Raw genomic sequence first — 22129 nt, 5'->3', positions numbered from 1 at the left:
CCCCTATCTCCTACCCAGTAACCTCATCCCGCCCCCTTGACCTGTCCGTCATCCCTGGACCGACCTATCACCTCCCTAACTCCCCACCTACATTCACCTTTACTGGCTCCATCCCCGCCTCTTTGACCTGTCTGTCTCGATTCCACCTATCTTCTCCTTTTATCCATCTTCTAACTGCCTCCCCCTCTCTCCCTATTTATTTCAGAATCCCCTTTCCCTCCCCCATTTCTGAAGAAGGGTCTCGACCCGAAACATCAACTTTCCTGCTCCTCTGATGCTGCTTGGCCTGCTGTGTTCATCCAGCTCTACACCGTGTTATCTCTTCACTATACCTCCTATTTTTCCATATTTTTCCCAATTCTAGTATGTTTAAATACATTCCCAAGTCTGTTTCCGATTTCTCTCTGTATAGCATGCCTGACTGCATGATTTCCCTGGACAACAGAGAATTTTGGAAGTCAGCTTGTTTTTTTTTTCACGCTTGTGAGACCAATAAGGAAATGCACAAGACACATTTAGATCTGACTGAAATTGAACCTTGATCGTTCTGGGACTACGTGTGACTGTGAAGAAACTGATAGGTGCCAGTGACCCTAGTAACAGTTGCTTTACAAAATGTGGAATAATGCAATTTTATATGCTTCCACAGACTGGAATTGTTTTAAGCCCTTATGGGCAAGGCAGTTTTTTTTATTTTTCTTTTTCCTTCCTCCTTGCATTACACTTCAATATGAAAACAGAACTGTTCATTTACCCTTTTATTATTGAATGGGATTTATGAAATCATTTGTCACAACAACAAATTAGAATTTGGTCTATACATTGAATCAAGGAAAAGAAAATTAACTTTATTTGGCCTTGGTTTGAATTGTAACAAATGGCGATTTTTGCTGTCAAATTATTTTGAAAACTGTTGTGTTTCTAAAAGCATATTCTCTCAATCCATAGTTTGGAATACTTAATTATAAAATGTATGTTTGTGATTTGGTCTTGTGAACTCATGGTCTGCTTATTTTCTGTGAATCATTTTTAGGTGTTCCAACACACAATTTATCCTTGGTTTTTTTTTGTTTTGCATAGGAAGCCCTCATTGTAATCAGGCTTCTTGATATTCTTTGTGAAACAACTTCAAACTATGAAAAGTTCAGTTATTTGCAGAATTCACCTGGTCTCCTAGAGACTGTTGTTGGTAAGTGCAAAGGGAAAATAAATGGGGAACAATTGCAAGAAAGATTCTGAATGGTGTTGAGAAAGTTACTATCAAAACAAAAAAATTGTTCTGAATTTTGCATAAGAAAATGTTTAAATGTTACTTTTAGTAATTATTGAAGTGATAATTTTAATATGAGACAGGTGTTTATTGGAGGCTAATCCAATCATAAACCAAAAAAAACAAACTGTTGAGAGGTTTAATACATTGGGGCCAGCATTATAAAAGTTCAGTGTTAATGTTTTGAGTCCAGTGATCGTTCTTCAGAACTAGTCACTGGACTCAAAACATTAATTCTCTTTTCTGTTCACAGATGCTACCAGACCTGTTGAGTTTCTCCAGCAGTTTCTGTTTTTGCGTCATATTTCCAGCATGCTTAGTTCTTTGTTTTATTTTATTGTAAAAGATCAGTTGTAATCTTATTTGAATTAGGAGCCATGAACTACATCATGTAAAGCCTTGCAGATATTGAGTAGTTTGCCAAAGAAATTAACCATTTGGAATATGAATCCTTCAAAGAGAATACTGAAGTTGTGCAGTAATTATCGTGCAAATTCAATGACCTGAAAGTATAAAAGGGGCAAAAGACTAACAGAGAACATTACAAGAACAATATAACCTTGCTCTCCATCTTTCATAAATTGCCAAAAATTATTGCAGTAACATGTATTGCTTTGATGTAACTGCAAATGCAGCATTACCTACAAACTCATAACCTTGGCCCCAGTTTTTGTGTTCAGATAACCCAGGATAATATAGAACAGGAACTAAGATCATTGATTAAAATTGAACATTCATAACAATAACATAAGCTGAAATTTGGTAGAAGCAAGGCTGGATTGATGAAGTATTTCGCGTTATAAAACTTCTTTATATTGGAGATAATGGCCCACATTTTGTTGTAATTATAACCGAGAAGCCATAATTGTTATCAAGGAGCAATGTCTGGCAGCTTTACCTTCACAGTTAAACACAGAAATCGGCAAGTTGTTGTCAACTTTTCCCAGCTCCACCTCAAGCATTGCCGCGTTGATGTCTTAATGAAGACTCAACATTAAAACTTTTGAAGGTCATAAATCTATGGTATTTGCTCGCTAGATATTCACCAAGTACATCACGATTAGCTCTCACTTGAATATTCAAGTGTAAATGAATTTTTAGTAGTCTTAGTTAATGTCAACATCCTCCTCTTTGTATTGAAAATGTATTTTTTCCAGTGGAAATTATTATTGCTTTGGTCATTGTTTACATTTTTAAAAATCTAATTTTGCTTTTTTTTCTTACCCATTATCTCTCTCAATCTTAATAATACATTTCTCCTTTCCCTGTCTGTACATTGTTTTCTGTAACAGATTTTACATTGTATTTCCTGCTTTAGTTTTTGCATGTTATTCTTCAGTATGTTTGGGTGAGAACACAAATACAGATACCCTGAAGAAGGTGCCACTCTATTTTGACTGATTTACAATTGTCAGGCACAGTGTAAAAGCCAGTTTAAACACTTAGTACATTTATAATGAATGGGGAATTTGTTCACATTTGACTGCAAAATCCCGACTAGTGCCACTGCACTGGACCACATGGATTTATGTAAAAGTGGTCCACACAGAATTCTTTTGGATAAAGCTACAGCATAACAAATGGCAAACTACTGGAAGCTTGTTAAAGGTGATACAACAGTGGGAAAGAAATTGAGAGATGACTTTGATGACAAGTGCATCGAATATGTGTACTGACAATTGTGCCTTTTACAGATTTTTAAGACCCAACAACACCTGGCATAGAGAAGAAATAACTTGCATTTATACAGCACCTTTTTTGAACTCGATGCATTCTAAAAGGGAAAACGAAACACTACAGGCAATGAAGGGCTTTGAGAGAAGTTAAAATTTTAATGTAGGATATGGCGCAATCTATTTGCATCCAGCAATTTCTCACAAACAGTAGTGGGATGATACTGATCAGTCTGTTATTGTAATCTTGGTTGTGTGATAAAAATCAGCAAAAGCATTGGAGAGTTCCACTTGCTTATAAAATTATGAAAATACCTTTATGAAAGATCGGAAAATTTTCTGTTTAGTGCATACTTGATTTTTTTTCAAGCAACAGTGATCTAACAAGGAAGGAAACAATATGTGACCTTGTCTTAGTAGCGAAGTTGAACATGTAAGTGATCTAATAGTTAATGAATATTTGAGAAAGAGAGGGTTTTAGTATGAAAGAAGGAAAGAGAAGTCAATGGTCAGGATAGTTGTTTGTTTTTTTTTTGAAAAAATGACCAGATTAAAAGCAAAAATTGGCAGAGAGAACCCAGTTTGGCAATGGAAAGCATTTAATCACAAAATGGAAAGGGTAAATGTATTGTGGTAGGAGGAATAAAGGCAGTAATTTTGGGTTTATTATGTTAACATAACATAAAAACGTTAGCACTTTTAGATCTATTTATAACTATTTACTTAAAATGATATGTATGCGAACAAGTGGATATTGCAAATTGTGAAAAACAAATTATGAAAAAACTGCAGGGCCAACAGAAAGGCCATGACTGGCAAATGAAGTTTGGAGAAATGTAATGCATTTTCGAAATTAAAATGGTCTTTTTATTTAAGATTGAGCACATTAATGCAAATATGAGACATTATATTAATACTTTCTCTTGAATATCACATTCTATTCTAGATCTTTTGGATCAGACGCATCTTGCAGGAAAACAACATGAGAATATTTTCAGTGTATCCCAATCTTTGTCATTCACTGATCACACCTTCCATCCTGCTGTGGGTTTTAAAGCTCATTTGATCCATCTCATTGGGAACCTTTGTTATCACAATAATGAAAACCAAGATAAGGTGAGAATTTTTAAAGTAAGACTTTAGTTTATAGAAAATGATTTAGTTGTGTTGCTGAATTATACTGGAGACATTAACTCCTGATTCAAGGAGGGAACTACATCATGTTAATTTTAATTTTCAAGATCACCAAGCCTTTGCATTGATCAGTTTCATTGTGTTCTTATGTTAGTTCTTCAGTTCTTAATAGAAGCACTGGCCAGACACCTTAGTAACTGTTAAACGGTGTTTATTGTTGCATGATGGTAAGGCCAATAAGGCCCCAAGCTGCACAGAATCCAGTTTTGTTTTTGTTGCGCACCAACACATGATCACTGAAATTAGTGACATTGCAGCTTAGCTCACTCTCATCTATCGATACCTGCCCTGCCACCTGCCAAAAGTACTTTTCCAATTTCCAACTAAACATAATTTCTTAGCACGATTAGCTGAACAATTTAACACAACGCATTCTCTTTATGACTGACTGACTGACTGTGTGTATTTTTAACACCATCATCTCTTCCTGAAGACCTTTTCTGAACAGATCCAAGCATCGTGAAGATGTCTTAAATAGCTACGCTGATCATTCAGCATGGCTTAAGACGAAAACAGCAAGAAGGCTGAAGTCACTCATTCAGCACTGAAAACAAAGAATAAGATGCGTGACAACATCCCAAAGTTCAAAGCACTGAAAGGATACCTGACCACCGGGCATAATTTCTTTGAGTGAGGAGAAGATCTGACAATTAAAGACAACTGCACAGTCAAGTTGAATTTGTCAAAGAGCTGAAGAGTATCATCATTCAGTTGCATATTAGGACAATATCTTGAGATTCCTGTGCCGTATTTTCTATTCTAGGATGAAGATTGAGTCAATTTTTAAGAAGATTGCAGCGCATACGTTGACTTCTTCAGAGAACACCAAAGATGCCAGTTACAACACTGGCATCTACCTGACAATGTGTAACATTGCCCAGGTATGTCCTGTACACACAAAACAGGCCAAATCCAACCCAGTCAATCATTGCCGCATCAGTCCAGATATCATCAACAATGCTATTAAGCAGCACCTGCTCAGCAATAACCTGTTCAGTTGCAACCAGTTTGGGTTCTGCCAGGGCTACTCAGCTGCAGACCTCATTACTGCCTTCGTTCAAATATGAACAAAAGAGCAGAATTCCAAAGATAAGGTGGGAGTGACAGCTCATAACATTAAGGCCACACTTGATCATGTGTGGCATCAAGGAACCCTAGCAAAACTGGAATCAATGGATATCAGGTAATAAACTCTTCGGTGGTTGGAGTCTTAGCTGGCTCAAAACCTGTCTACAATCTACCAGGCACAAATCAGGAACGAAAATTGCTGGAAAAACTCAGCAGGTCTGGTAGCATCTGAGAAGAAAAAATATCAAAACTGGGCCCGGTGACCCTTCCTCGGAACAGGCACAAATCAGGACTGTGATGAAGTGATCAGGACTGTGATGAAGTGATCACCACTTGCCTGGATGGATGCAGCTCCAACAACATTTGAAGCTTTGTACAATCAAGGACAAAGCAGCCCACTTGATCGGCACCATATCCACGAGCAAACCACTCCCTCCACCACCAACCCTCTGTATCAGCAGAATGTGCTACCTACAAGATGCACTGCAGAAATTCACCAAAGATCCTTTGCTGGGTCAAAATCCTGGAATTTCGTGCCTAAGGGCATTTTGGGTCAACCTACAACAGGGAGACTGCAGTGGTTCAAAAAGGCAGTTCACTACCTCCTTCACAAGGGCAACTAGGGATGGGCAATAAATGGCCCAAGCAGTAACACCCACGTCCCATGAGTGAATATACTTTTAAAAAAATGTGAAGAATTAACAATAATCTCTTCAACCATTCCACAGGAAAGTAAACAGACTGTATCTGAAAGTCATTGCAAAACATGCTGGATGAAAAAATAAATAAGTAGAACTTCAGAATTGCCTACTGGCACATCTGATGGTGTCTCTGGATTACCAGTTCAAGGCTAAAAATTTTCTGGGTTCTTGTACAAAAGTAGAATATCATTCCTGTTTTGCAGTCTGGCTGAAGAATCTTGCTGTATATGGAGAGTGGTTCTGTTCCCTGTAGTGTTGGGCAGTCTCAACAGGCACACCTTGAATGCTGCCGAATGAAATAGCAGTGCCATCACTCCCTTAAAGTGAAAAGTACTATAACTTCCCATCTCTATTTCAATATGTAAATTAGTTCTGCCAGTTATGCAATCTGACTTCATTGCAAAAATAGCTGAAGAATTCTGCCCTGTCTGATCTCGAAGTGTAACACAGGAATCATGATAAGTTCTTGATTTCAATATGAGAGTTAGGTACCACAGGTTCTAGTTGGTTACATCCTTGCCAACTCAGCGTACATTTGTCTGATACTGCAAATGTTAAAAAGGTCCTTAATAACTTTACCATTATAGGTAAGTATTACTTCATAAAACCTTCAACTTCAAGTGTGGCCTCCCAGATGCTGGACCTTGACTTTTGGCAGTCAGAGGCAGGTGGCTTCTTCAAATGGAGCCTGAGACAATTCTGTACCTGTGAAATTCTGTACCATTTTGTGTACCATCCAAGTGTTGTCATTGGTATCGAAGAGTTCTGAAGAAGTGGGGACCACTGAGCTGGTGTGAACATGCTGCCGCTTGAGAATGAACCTCGCTTTACCTCATTTTGGGTAAGTCTTCAATACTTCACGTCATTTTTGAAGATAGCAGTAATTACTGCTTCAGAACCGAGAAAGCTTTATTAACAGAATTTTTGACTTTCAATATTACAACATCATCATATTTTGTTATAAGACCAACGATATCTACTTGACCAAGGAAGTTCCATTGTTTCTGCTTGTTCAGTTTGCTGAATTCTGCCTTGTTCTGAGGGTGATGAACATGATTTACTTTTAAAGGATATTCTCTCATTGCAGAATTGCTGATGGTAGCTACATTGCCATTGAGTGCCCTATCACGCTTCCTTGTATTACAATGTCAAAACTTCAAAAAAAATTGTTCCTGCTTTTTCTCACTTTTAGCTAATTTCTTGTTGGGCAAGGCAGCCACCTTAGGCCCTAACTCACTCACTGGCTGAAACCAAACCTCAGTTTCACATTAAACCATCCATTTCCACCTGTTGTCAAATTTTGCACTTAGTCTGACTTGTATGCTGACTCGCCTGTTTGAAAGTAAGCACTTTTTCTGACTTAAATAAATCAGGGAGGACGCTGTCAAATATCAAAAAGAGCTTATCTCTGAACCTGTGTCTTTGCATGAATTAGCAAGACTGTACAATTCTTTATAATCTACTGAGACTACTGACTGCTGAGACCTGTGGCCTGACTTAACAGATTTGATACCAAAATCCTCAGGACTGGGTAAATGCCTGCCTAGTTTTATCAAAACTTAGCCTGAAAAGGATCTCTTTGGTATTGGATCCATTTCACACAAGTACTTACCCACCTGGAGCTGTTGCTGCTTCAGATGCAGGCCTAAGATGATTCTGTACCTGTGAAATTCTATCTTAATACCATCTAAGAGCTCTCATCAGTATTGAGAAGCCCTGAAAGGTAGGAGCTGCTGAACTGGTGTGATCATGCTGCCCTTTAGAATATACCATGCTTTATCTCACTTTGGATAAGTCTCAGGTATTTCACATCAGGTAAGCCATCGGGAAAATATCTTTGGGATGTCTTCTTTTGGATCCTTTTGCTTCAGAGTTCATGAGAATCTTCTGAGAAAAAGAAACCATTTATCTTCGAGTGCTATCTCTGTCACGGTCAACATGTTTCATTATGTTCTCATGGGTTCTTTGGGTGTGAAAATGAGCTCAGACACTAAGCCCAGTCATCTTCAACTACTACATCAATGACGTTCCTTCCATCGTAAGGTCAGAAGTGGGGATGTTTGCTGACGATTGTCAATGTTCAACACCATTCATGGCTCCTTGGATTCTGAAGCAGTCCATTTCCAAATGAAGCAAGACCTCGATAATTATGCAGGATTGGCCTGACAAGTGGCTAGTAACCTTCATGCCTCACATGTGCCTGTCAATGTCCATCTGCAATAAAGGAAAATCTACACCCCACCCCCTCCATGGCATTCAATGGCATTACCATCACTGATTCTCCTACTACCAACATTCTGAGGGTCACCATTGACCAGAAACGGAACTGGACCAGCCCTACAAATGTATTTGCAAGAGCAAGTCAGAGACTAGAACTCCTGCACTGAATAACTCACCACCTGATTCCCCACAGCCCGCCCTCAAGTCAGGAGTGTGATTGAATCCTCCCATTTGCCTGAATGAGTGCAGCTTCAGCAACATTCAAGAAGCTTGGCACCATCCAGGGCAAAGCAGCCTGCTTTCCATCGCCAGCACACAGTAGCAACATAGAAAATGCACTGCAGAAATTCACCAAAGCTTCATCAACAGCACCTTCCAAATCCATGGCCACTATTGTCATTATTGTGTCAGTATGACTCCTGGCAAGTTATATGTGGCTCCCTGTCAGTTCAAGCAGAGGCATTGGATAGGTGTTGCATTCAGAAATTGGTAAATTGGCAGTCTGGGGCAGAAAAACTTACCACTACTATCTGAGGGTCATCGTTATCATGAGTGGATCTTTTGATTAGTATCACACAGAATTGTACAACTGAGTAGAACTTTCTACTGGATGCTAAAACTGCTAGTCTTTAGGCTTGCTTTTACAAGTATTATTGATTTTTTGACATTTAAAACATATGTGACAGATTGTCCTCTGGCATGTGATAAAATGGTTGGTATTGTGATACAATAAATACTGCAATTTTTGCTCACTGTTTTCAGGACATTGGGCGAAGCTTGTTTGTCTGGATGGAGGAACATAGTGAGGGCTTCATAAAGTTGAAAACTGAAATGAAAAGCAACTGGATGGAAAATGTGAAACATTAACTGGTTATTCTGAGAATGAGAGAGAGACTGTAAATTGTATTATTTACATGTAGGTATCTATAGGTATTCGTTGGTAGATAGGATAGTGAAGAAGGCATTAGATATGCTTACCTTTATTGGTCACTGCATTGAGTATAGGAGTTGGGAGGTCATGTTGCTGCTGTGCAGGATATTGGTTAAGGCCACTTTTGGAATACTGTGTGCAGTTTTGGCCTCCCTCTTATAAGAAGGATGTTGTGAAACTTGAAAGGGTTCAGAAAACATTTACAAGGATGTTGCCGGTGTTGGAGGGGGGTTTGAGCTTCAGGGAGAGGTTGAATAGGCTGATGCAATTTTTCCTAGAGTATCGGAGGCTGAGGGGTGACCTTTATTGAGGTTTATAAAATCAGAAGGGGCACAGATGGGGTAAATAGACAAGGTTTTTTTACCCCGGGGTGTGGGAGTCCAAAACTAGAGGGCATAGGTTTAAGGTGAGGGGGGAAGCTTTAAAAGGGATCTAAAGGGCAACATTTTAAACACAGGGGTGATGCATGTATGGAATGATCTGCCAGAGGAAGTGGTAGAGGCTGGTATAATTACAACATTTAAAAGGCATCTGGATGAGTATACGAATAGGAAGAGTTTAGAGGGATGTGGGCCAAATGCTGGCAAATGGGACTGGTTTAATTTAGGATAAAGGCATGCTTAATAAGAGGGGATTAGGGTATGTATAGTGCAATAATTGTAAAATGGTTCTACCTCTGTCACTTTACGCACAAACTGTTTATACTACACATGTGATTTAAATCTTCTTATTTTTTAAAAAAATCCTTCAGTTACATGGCTTGAGTACTTTGACCTGGACTGATTGGACCACACGGCTTGTTTGTGTGTTGTATGTTTTATGTAATTCCATTTAATGTTCTTTGTTCTGACATGTTTTCTGTGTGGCCCTGAAACACAATTCTCGAGGGGGATGGTTTACTCCGTTTAAAAGAAATGTTGACAAGACTGCACATGATTCTATTGCAACTCTACCTTAACTATAATTGGAATGAAGTTTGCACTGGATGCTTGAATTAATAAATCAAGTTGTCTTACATATGCTAGTGTATGAAATTAAAGTGGCTGATGATTGGAACCAGAATAATAAGCTGCTGTTTTTGAAATAAATTTGAGTTGGAGCAAAAGACTAGGTTGAATTGTGTGCATGGATCCCAAAGTTTTTAAGACTTTAAGTGATGAATTTTCAAAGTAAATTCTACATCTAATGTGCTTCGTACTAACAGAGTTGGCTGTATGTACCAGCAAAATCCACAGCCTCTCATTGACAAGTAAACAAAGTCAACTGATTTGTTATTCCTTTTCATCACTTTTTATTATCTAGATATTTTACGTAACGTTTCATTGAAGTAAATTTGAAATTCCATGTTCCTTTTTACTAAGGAACAGGGAGAAAATTTTTTTTGTGTAAGGCGTGTATGGAATTTTACAGCTGATGGATGAAACAGCACAACTAGAGATTTATTGAATGAACTGGCTAAGTTTTTTTTAACTGCTTCCATACGACTTTTATTTGTGTTTCTTGCAATGTAGTCGAAGAGAAAAGCCTATAGGGATGTTTTGAAGGAAAGTCTACAGCTAGTAAGGAGGACTATTGTGGAAATTGGATGTCAGGGTCCTGGTGGTGGCCATAATGTTGCAGAAAAAGGGGACATAAATGGTAACGAGGTACTGAAATAAGTTTGAGGATTAAAAATGGTAAGTAGAGAAAAACAAGGAAAATAAAATGCTTTCATTTTATATGAACGGTTTTTATATATTCAGGGCATTCAAAGTGCTTCACTACAAAAATGTTCTTTTCAGGTGTAATCACTGACGTGTTGGCCAACATGAACACTGCAAGGACTCTCAAACACAAATAAGATAAATAACTGTGTGATCAGTTTTGGTGCTGTTGGTTTAGGGCTCATAAAATACTGAGAGAAGTCCCCTCCTCTTCAATAAGTGATATGACATCTTATATGCCTACCCGAAAAGGCAGACGAGGTTTCCATGTAATGTCCTATTTGGAAAGTACTACTTTTCAAAGTACTGCCTGTATTATGTTCTCAAAGATCAGAAACTGGCACATGAAGAAAATTAAGGAGCTGGAGATTTTGAGATTGGAAGGAAGCCATTTTGCTTTATTGATGGTAAAACATCAAATCAAGTTGGAAGCATCATTGAAAATAGTGAAAAAGGGAAAACAGGAACTGGGGAAAATTGATACAATCAGAAAGTGAAGAGGTAGCTGTTAGTGAAAGATAGAAGTGTCTGAGGATAAATTTGCTGTGAATTCAAACATAGATCATTTTTGGAGAGACAAATATGAAAGTTAAGTCAGCATTTCTTTAAGGGTCCCCTGCTGACCCAATCTGCAAGATGCCATGCCGGGCTGAAAACTTGAAGCTAGAATGGTCTGAAATTATGAAGATAATCTGAGTTGTTTCGGGAATTAAAGAGGTCAATGATCTAAAACAAATGAGGTAACATAGGTAAGGAAGGTTAGACTGGTGAAGTAGCGTTGGCCCATAAGTGTTAAGTCAGTTTGCCAGTGGAAAATGCTTTAGCTGATATTTCCAAGTACAGTATCATTAAATCTTTTTCCTCTTTCCCACACTGCTATGTTTCACTTCGTAACATCATTATTTACATTGGTTACACTTGTTCTAATTTCAGGATTTCAGTTTTATAAATCTTAACACTCTGAATCCATGTGCTCCTACAATATCTGAATTCAACTTTCCAAACTGAATGCAATTTTTTGTATATAAAATGCACAAATGCTACATATATTGTCTTTACTGTCAATTAGGAAGGAGTAATATTTTAACAAAATGTTTGATCATTATGTGCTTCACCAATTGCATATCCATCTAATTTTCGTGCTCCGAGCAGCCCTTGATCCCACCTGATTCAGCTTGACCCAACTTGAAACCCAGAAATATCCAAAATTTGGAACAGAGGGATCAATGGCAAAAAATGTGTGGTACGCTGCCAAAGTGATTGGTAATAAGATAAGTAGCAAAAGGTGTGTCCAGAGAAGGTGTAAATGACTGTACAATGAAGAGCTGCCAACCAAAAGCAGAATACAGTCAAAATCTAGAAAAAAACAAAGTAGGAATAAATTATGTTCTGAAATTTAGATTTATGTTGAGTCTGTAAAGGGTCCATTTTAGAGAGGAGATGCTGTTCCTCAAGTTGCGGTGTCATCCGCAAATTTACTAATCCATCCTTCTACGCCCTCATCCAGGTCATTTAGAAAAATGACAAACAGCAGTGGCCCCAAAACAGATCCTTGAGGTACACCACGAGTAACTGAACTCCAGGATGAACATTTCCCATCAACCACCACCCTCTGTCTTCTTACAGCTAGCCAATTTCTGATCCAAACCGCTAAATCACCTTCAATCCCATGCCTCCGTATTTTCTGCAATAGCCTACCATGGGGAACCTTATCAAACGCTTTACTGAAATCCAAATACACCACATCAACCGCTTTACCCTCATCCACCTGTTTGGTCACCTCAAAGAACTCAATAAGGTTTGTGAGGCACGACCTACCCTTCACAAAACCGTGTTGACTATCCCTAATCAAATTATTCCTTTCCAGATGATTATAAATCCTATCTCTTATAATCCTTTCCAACACTTTACCCACAACCGAAGTAAGGCTCACTGGTCTATAATTACCAGGGTTGTCTCTACTCCCCTTCTTGAACAAGGGGACAACATTTGCTAGTCTCTAGTCTTCTGGCACTATTCCTAAAGACAATGACGACATAAAGATCAAAGCCAAAGCCAAAGGCTCTGCAATCTCCTCTCTAGCTTCCCAGAGAATCCTAGGATAAATCCCATCCGGCCCAGGGGACATATCTATTTTCACACCTTCCAGAATTGCTAACACCACCTCCTTATGAACCTCAATCCCGTCTAGTTTAATAGACTGTATCTCAGTATTCTCCTCGACAACATTGTCTTTTTCCTGTGTGAATACTGACGAAAAGTATTCATTTAGTGCCTCTCCTATCTCTTCGGACTCCACGCACAACTTCCCACTACTGTCCTTGACTGGCCCTAATCTTACTCTAGTCATTCTTTTATTCCTGACATACCTATAGAAAGCTTTAGGGTTTTCCTTGATCCTACCTGCTAAAGACTTCTCATGTCCCCTCCTGGCTCTTCTTAGCTCTCTCTTTAGGTCCTTCCTGGCTAACTTGTAACTCTCAAGCACCCTAACTGAGCCTTCACGCCTCATCTCGACATAAGCCTCCTTCTTCCTCTTGACAAGAGATTCAACTTCTTTAGTAAACCACGGTTCCCTCGCTCGACCACTTCCTCCCGGCCTGACAGGTACATACTTCTCAAGGACACGCAGTAGCTGTTCCTTGAACAAGCTCCACATTTCAATTGTGCCCAGCCCCTGCAGTTTCCTTCTCCATCCTATGCATCCTAAATCTTGCCTAATTGCCTCATAATTGCCTTTCCCCCAGCTATAACTCTTGCCCTGCGGTATATACCTATCCCTTTCCATCGCTAAAGTAAACGTAACCGAATTGTGGTCACTATCACCAAAGTGCTCACCTACCTCCAAATCTAACACCAGGCCTGGTTCATTACCCAGTATCAAATCCAATGTTACCTCGCCTCTTGTTGGCCTATCTACATACTGTGTCAGGAAACCCTCCTGCACACATTGGACAAAAACTGACCCATCTAAAGTACTTGAACTACAGCGTTTCCAGTCAATATTTGGCAAGTTAAAGACCCCATAACAACTACCCTGTTACTTTCGCTTATATCCAGAATCATCTTTGCAATCTTTTCCTCTCCATCTCTGGAACTTTTCGGAGACCTATAGAAAACTCCCAACAGGGTGACCTCTCCTTTCCTGTTTCTAACCTCAGCCCATACTACCTCAGTAGACGAGTTCTCATCAAACGTCCTTTCTGCCACGGTAATACTGTCCGTGACTAACAATGCCACACCTTCCCTGATCTTGCTGAAGCATCTAAACCCCGGAACCTGCAACAACCATTCCTGTCCCTGCTTTATCCATGTCTCCGAAATGGCCACAATATCGAAGTCCCAGGTACCAACCCATGCTGCAAGTTCACCCACCTTATTCCGGATGCTCCTGGCATTGAAGTAGACACACTTCAAACCACCTTCCTGCCTGCCGGTACACTCCTGCGACCTTGAAACCTTATTTATGACCTCACTACTCTCAACCTCCTGTACACTGGAGCTACAATTCAGGTTCCCATCCCCCTGCTGAATTAGTTTAAACCCTCCCAAAGAGCATTAGCAAATTTCCCCCCCAGGATATTGGTACCCCTCTGGTTCAGGTGTGGACCATCCCGTTTGTAGAGATCCCACCTACCCCAGAATGAGCCCCAATTATCCAGGTATCTGAATCCCTCCCTCCTGCACTATCCCTGTAGCCACGTATTCAACTGCTCTCTCTCCCTGTTCCTCGCCTCGCTAGCACGTGGCACGGGTAACAAACCAGAGATAACAACTCTGTTTGTTCTAGCTCTAAGCTTCCACCCTAGCTCCTTGAATTTCTGCCTTACATCCCCATCCCTTTTCCTACCTATGTCGTTGGTGCCTATGTGGACCACGACTTGGGGCTGCTCCCCCTCCCCCTTTAAGGATCCCGAAAACACGATCCGAGACATCACGGACCCCGGCACCTGGGAGGCAACACACCAACCGCGAGTCTCTCTCGTTCCCACAGAATCTCCTATCTGTCCCCCTAACTATGGAGTCCCCAATGACTAATGCTCTCCCCCTCTCCCCCCTTCCCTTCTGAGCAACAGGGACAGACTCTGTGCCAGAGACCTGTACCCCATGGCTTACCCCTGGTAAGTCATCCCCCCCCAACAGTATCCAAAACGGTATACTTGTTTTTGAGGGGAACGGCCACAGGGGATCCCTGCACTGTCTGCCTGTTCCTTTTCCGTCCCCTGACTGTAACCCATCTACTTCTTTCCTGTACCTGAGGTGTGACTACCTCCCTGTAACTCCTCTCAATTACCCCCTCAGCCTCCCGAATGATCCGAAGTTCATCCAGCTCCAGTTCCAGTTCCCTAACACGGTTTCCGAGGAGCTGGAGTTGGGTGCACTTCCTGCAGATGAAGTCAGTGGGGACACTAGTGGTGACCCTTACCTCCCACATTCTACAGGAGGAGCATACAACTGCCCTAACATCCATTCCCACTGTTCTGAACAGACTATTAAAAAAAAAAACTAGTAGCCTTACCAAATCAGTGCTCAGAACCTTTTTTTTTTGGTTAGAGGAGGAGGATGGGTGGGAGACACTACCTAGGTAGTGTTTCGGGTAAAGCAACTGCCCAAATATATTACTTCACTTACTCCAAAAATGGAGTCACGCGAGGTAAGACTTTTATAATCGAAAAGCTTACCTTCCCAGGCTGCCCTCGCGCTTCCTCCCGGACTCCCGCCGCTGAAACAACTGAAAGGCCGCAGACACGCGAGGTAAGACTTTTATAATCGAAAAGCTTCTCCCACCATTCTGTAGCTCAACCAATCTAAGAGCTGACATCTCGCAGTATTTTCTTAACTCAAAATTCCCTGGTCCACTTTGGTGAAAGATCTAATAATCTCACTGCTGCAAAAGCAACATTGTCATGTACAATTAAAAAATCTGTATCACTTGATTTTTTTTCCAAGTTGCAAACCCCTCCTTGTATTTCAGCTATATAGCAATGTCCAATTCCTGCTCCAGTTGATAGTCCAAAAGGTATGTTCCTTCAGTTGAAAGAAAGCAGAGTTAATGTTTTGAGTCTGGCGACTCTTCTTCAGAGTCACTGACCTTGAAATGTTAACCCTGCTTGCTTCCCATAGATGCAGCCAGACCTGCTGAATTTCATCAGTAATTTCTGTTTTTGTTTCAGATTTCCAGCATTGGAAATTGTTTTGTTTCATGTTCCTTCAGTTATTTGAAATGTTCAGAATACAGACCATACTCGACCTGTTTGCAGTTGCAAAACCTAAAACAAAATGTCTGCTATTGGATATGATTCCACAGTTGAGCAACACTTGCTGAAGAATCCTGAGTTTGTGGATAGCTATGTTGACAACTAATTTTAGATAATCTGTTGAACTTGGAAAATTGCTCATTTCCGACTGCTAGAAGTGACACATATTCATGTGCAGGGATCTGTTTTCTGCAAGCAAAAGGAACACATTCAAGCTTTGCACCTTTTTTTTTTGCAGCTAAGAAATTGGTTTAATATTTTACCTTTAACAGTTGGAATCTCTTTAATGGTACCAATACCTCAGCCAAATACTAGAATGTCCGTCAAGAAAAAAAGGGCCCAGGTTTGAGTATACAATCAGTAGGTAAGCTGACAATACGAAGAAATAGCAAGATTGTTATAATCCTGTCTTGAAGTGCAGTACAGTTGTAGCATCCTCTCACCGTGTATTATGTTCATTTGAGGGTTTTTATTTGGCATTCATTGGTGTTTCCTCCAGTATTATGAGGGTAAATGAAACCAGGTATCAACTGTCAATACAGTCTTTATTTTTGAAGAAAGATATGAGGAAAAACTCTGGCCCTATGTTGCATGTATGCATATTGGTATGCTTATCCAGATAAATTCTAAGATAATTTACAATGTATTCAATATAATGTATTGAAATTATGAAAAGGGCAGTTTGCCATCTTGTACGAATATATTTTTTAATCTCATCCGATGTTACTTAATCTCGTCGTTTTTTTTTACAACCATGTTGATGCCTTATTTACCAAAATATTTTGCCACGTAAATACAAATGAATAGATTCCCTAATTTTACCACTGCTTGGAGTATTCCTGTTAAATGAGGATGCTGTGGTGATGTTAATTGTGCCTGATAATGTCAGAGTTCATCATAATTTTGTGGTCGTGATTTTTGCAAAAAATTAACACAGGTCTTTTGTAAAAAGACGTTTGCAAATTAAAAGATTTTCTTCTCTCCCATGTCTAGCAGTGACTTACTTCGAGGCATTTTGGTTGATTATCTTGAACTTTTATTAGATGTGGTCAAAATTTAAATTGCCAAACTTGAGAAGAATTCTTGTGTACATCTGATTTGTGCAATTAGATTTGAGTTATGGACATTAGTACTGTGTATTATTGTATTTTTTTCTGAATTCAGTACTCTTTATCTTAAGTGTCCTTCTCTTAAAAACACAATCTTGTCATTTGAATGTAGGCTTTCTGTCAGCTTTTTTAAACTGTGAAAGTCGGGTGTATTAGGATAAAGCAAAAACAAAAAAACTATACAACTTCACTGTGGTAAATAGATGATTTTCTGGTATGGTTTTAAATTATGTTCTGATATTATGAAGGGGTTCTATAATCAAGTCATTGAGGCCAAATTTACCTGATGTTACAAAAGTACACCATTTTGAGATTGTGTGGTGTAATTTGTTCTATGTAAACAGTCAGCTTAGAACCGTTTTTCAGGAATTCTGCAGCTCTGTTTTGAAAGAATTGGTTTAAAACTGCTAAAGATGAATGCTAAGTCTTCACCAAGACTATGGCCTTTTCTGTCAACTACAGATAACTGAGGAAGTGATTCTTGTCATTTTTTATGGTAATTCAGACATTTAAAGAAAAATGTTATTCCTTCCCTTGTTGGCATAAATATATTCAAATTATATCACTTTAAAGGCAGCGATACAGATAGATGGTATTAAGAATGGTTTAGGAGCAAATTAACTTTGCCCGACAATACAATAGAGCTAAATTTCTACACAACTGGAACTTAAGGATTGAATCTGTTTTGACATAGGATTTGAGCAACAGCAAGATCTTCCATCACTAGGGACAAAATGCCTTCCTAAAATTGTAGAACCATAGAAAAGTCACAGCACAGAAAGAAGCTATTCAGTCAAGCATATCTATGCCAACTGAACTAGATTCCTTTTAAATGAATTGAGGGCATCCGCATCAACTACCAAACTGGGCAGCAATTTTAAGTTACCCACCACCCTCCCAATGAAAGTTTCTTCAGATGTCTCCTTTAACCCTTCTATTGATCACCTTAAATCTGTGCCCCTGGTAACTTCCCTTTCTGCTAGGGAAGACAGATCTTCCATGTCCAGTGTATCCAGCCCTCATTATTTTCGATTGAGCCACCCACTCAGCCTCTTCTGTTTCTTGTTGTATACGGTGACCAGAACTGGGCACAAAACCCAGCTATGGCCTAAGCGTCTTAGAAAATTCCAGCATTTTGCCCTGATTTTTGTTTTTATTCAATACTTCATCCAATGAAGAAAAGCATCCCATAGGCCGCCTTTACCACCTTTGCTAAGTGACCTGCCATCTTCAGGGATATGTGAACATGTATTCCAAAGTTTCTCACTTCTTCCTCTAACCCTCTCAATAACCTCCCATTTATTGCACATTCCCTTGTTTGGTTTGCCCTCCATAAATGTATAACCTTATATTTCTCTGCAATGAATTCCATTTATACCTTTCAGTTCACAGCCAAACCATTGATCTCATCGTGCAGTCGACAGCCATCATCTTCACTATCAACTAAAGCTATGTTAAACTGCATGTAGATAACATCACTGCACTACCATCCTCAATCCTCATTAATAATTGGATTTTGAAGTAAATAAAAACAGGCCTTTTCTTAACAAAACCATACTGACAATTAATGATTAATACATGCCTTTCCAAGTAACAGTTATTCCTGTTACCCAATATTGATTCTAATCATTTCTCACCTTTTGAGGTTGGATTGACTAACCTATAATTATTTAGCTATCCCTTGCACCTTTTTGAACAGTGGTACAACATTTGCAGACCTTTCATCCTCTAGTACGTCATTGCTGTCCGATGAGGATTACAAACTGGTCCTGGGATCATCTGCTATTTTTTTTCCCTTGGCTTCCTTTCAACAGCCCTGATGTTTTAACCAGTCTCTCTCGCAATTGCCTTCTCATTTTACTTACTTTATCTAATATTTTACACTCCCTTTTTAGGGAGAATGTCTACATCATTCCTGTCCTTTGTGAAGATAGAGACAAAAAAATCTGATGAAGATATCTGCCCACATCTTCTGAATCTCCTCATAAGTTACTGTATACATCTCTGATAGGCGCAACTCTTTCCTTAAACATCTGTTTGCTGTTAAAATACTGATAAAATGTCTTTGAATTTCTACTTAACTTTACCAGCAATACTTTTTTTATACTTTTTGTTTTCCCAATTTCCTTGTAATTTCACACCTGTACTTTTTACACCAAAGCTTCCCAAGATATTACTTTTTGAAATTGTTATTTGCTGTATTTTTCTGCTTTATCTTACCTTGTATGGTTCCAGATAACCAGGAAACTCCAAACTTGGCAGTATGAACCTTTTTCTTTGTGTGGACACGTCTATACTATGCCTGCTGAATCTCACTTTTGAATGCTTCATTTCCTTCACTTAGCCATAACCAGTCCACTTCTTCCAGATCATTTCTTAGATTATAAAGTTTGCCTTATCCAAGTTTAAAAATTTTACCCTTGTACTATCTTTGTTCCTTTTCAACAATGATGCTAAATCTAACTGTGTTATGATCACTTGTCCTAATATGGTCACCGCCACTACTTCATCCATTTGTCCAGTTCATTTTCTAACACAATCTAGAATTGAACCACTCTCATTAGGCTAGTTCTGTGCTGACTAAAAAAAATTCGTTTGAAGGCAGTTCAAGAAGATTATGCACTCTGTACCTTTTCATACTGTTTGTATCCCTCTCTGTTTGGGTAGTTGAATTCCTAACCAATTAATGTCATGTTGTTCTTGCACTGAGAAGTTTGCCGACTTATTTGCTCTTCTAATTTTGTCCCATGATTTGGGGGTCTTTAATACACATTTAGAACTTAAGCCCTTCCTTTTTCTTGAGCTCAAAAGAAATTCATAATGCTTCATTTAGTATATCGCACCTACATGATTCTTTAACCAATATTGATATACACTCTCACATCTTTGTCTCCCTCCTATTCTGCCTGATATCTGTATGTCTAGGGATGTTTACTTGCTTTCCTTGCTCTTCTTTAAACCAAATTTCTGTTCTGTTCTTTTGGAGATAAGCAGTCGATTACTTGAATGGATAGTTGCTGGCCAAATCTGGCCTGAGTATTGCCTATGACACTGTGAACTTTGGTATCCAAAACATAATTTATAAATTAGGCATTCAATATGTTGTTAATTCATTCAGTAGCCTGTTTGGGGTGAGTACTTGAGATTTGGGATACTTATCCTTTATACTGGCTAGTGTTTCAATTATAATATTTTTCGTTTATATAGAGGATGCTAAGTACTGCTCTGGAACTTTTTTTTTTGTGGGGGAGGTGGGGGGGATTCCTGACTTCAGCAATTTTTTTGTGAAACAGGCCTCGTCTTAAGTTTTAGATTTATGTATCCTTTTGCATTAATCGTATCAAATAGAGAATGTAATTGAAAATCAAGCTTTTAAACTTTGTGTTTGCCTGGCTTTATTTGCATTATACTTGTTACATAAAAAGATTGTGAACATGAGCTTTTCATATGAGTTAAGTATTTAGTTATGTTATTTACCATCTATATAACAACTGAAATATATTTTTGTTTCTGTTGCAATTTTGGCTTCTTTGGAAAGCAATGATTGAACCAAATAGTAAACCTTTTGTGTTTGGGCCCATTAAAACCTGGGCCATTATCTTGTTGCAATTTCTGGATGTGGGCCAGCCATCTAAACATTATTTATAAGAACTCTTTGTGCATATCACATTAATTTCAGCCATTAACAGCGTCCCAAAGCCTGCCATTGCTAAAACAGACTCCTTTTGTGTTTTGTCACTTCATCTCTTGAAATGTAGTCACTGTAACTATACAAAATATTTCTTTTCCTGTCCCTGAAGGGCATCTTCAAGCATTCCTAGGCTCCATATTTAGCATACCTTCTCATCTACCTCCTGATCCTTAGTGGTATAAAAAATAGGTATGTGTCAGCTTTCATGCATAAAATTATACCACAGAAGCAAATCATTAGAACCGATTGGTCTGTGTTGGTGTTTATGCCCCTTATGAGTCTCCTGTTTGCTAACCATGGCTCTTTGATTGTCTTCCCTTGAAATACTTAGTAAGTATTGCGTGAAAGATGCTTTTATAATCAAAGTTAGTGAGCAAAAGAAAATACTTGGGCTGTATGGTTGTAACCCTATTGCACCCCATTTATAATCATGGCATGGCTTTATTGTTTCTTATCTGTGCATACTTTTCACAGCAACCAAGGAAATTAGAGGAACAAAAGAAAAATGAAATAAAGATTTTAAGAGAATTTGTACGCTCAAACAATATTGACTTTGTGCATAGCTGCTTTTGAAAAGATTTTCTCCATGCCACATAGAGATTTGAATTGCTTCCAAATGATTACAAGTATGTTCAAGTTGGAACAAATGATATTATCCCAGAGAATACAAGATATGAATTTTTATTTAGTTGTACCATCACAAGCTGTTCAAAACAAAAACAAGTTGAGATTTATCTACCCAATATGCCTATCTTGTTCAGATTTTACATTTCAGTACAAGTTATATCTATTTTATTCAGCCTAATGGAGGACTCAGTTATATTTTTTGTAGCATGCCTGACCGGAGATCTGCTGCTGTGCTTAAAAGGTTTTCCTATTCCAATTCTGGAACTCAAATTGCAGAAGTAATGATCTACATATATGGTCAATCATTGACATAAAAAAACTTATTATTAAGAGATAGTAGGAACTGCAGATGTAGGAGAATCTGAGATAACAAGGTGTAGAGCTGGATGAACACAGCAGGCCAAGCAGCATCAGAGGAGCAGGAAGGCTGACGTTTCGGGCCTAGACCCTTCCTCAGAAATGGGGGAGGGGAAGGGGGTTCTGAAATAAATAGGGAGAAAGGGGGAGGTGGATAGAAGATGGATAGAAGAGAAGATAAGTGGAGAGGAGACAGACAGGTCAAAGAGGTGGGGATGGAGCCAGTAAAGGTGAGTGCAGGTGCGGAGTTAGGGAGGAGATAGGTCAGTCCAGGGAGGATGGACAGGTCAAGGGGGCGGGATGAGGTTACTGGGTAGGAGATAGGGG

At 39.0% G+C, this 22129-nt stretch overlaps 1 protein-coding gene across 1 annotated transcript in view; it reads left to right on the top strand.

The window, feature by feature from the left end:
• atxn10 (ataxin 10) overlaps positions 1 to 22129 on the top strand; it is a 225722-nt gene that overhangs the window by 75124 nt on the left and 128469 nt on the right. The window contains exons 5-6 of the mRNA XM_048607840.1: positions 1081 to 1189; positions 3890 to 4059. Of these exons, the coding sequence (XP_048463797.1) occupies positions 1081 to 1189; positions 3890 to 4059 (279 nt within the window). The remainder of the gene's footprint in view (positions 1 to 1080; positions 1190 to 3889; positions 4060 to 22129) is intronic.

This window comes from Rhincodon typus, chromosome 18 (genome assembly GCF_021869965.1).
Source record: "Rhincodon typus isolate 14 chromosome 18, sRhiTyp1.1, whole genome shotgun sequence".
NCBI lineage: Eukaryota > Metazoa > Chordata > Chondrichthyes > Orectolobiformes > Rhincodontidae > Rhincodon > Rhincodon typus.
The sequence above is the reverse complement of the archived record's forward strand: the minus strand, read 5'-3'. Positions and strand labels throughout refer to the sequence as shown.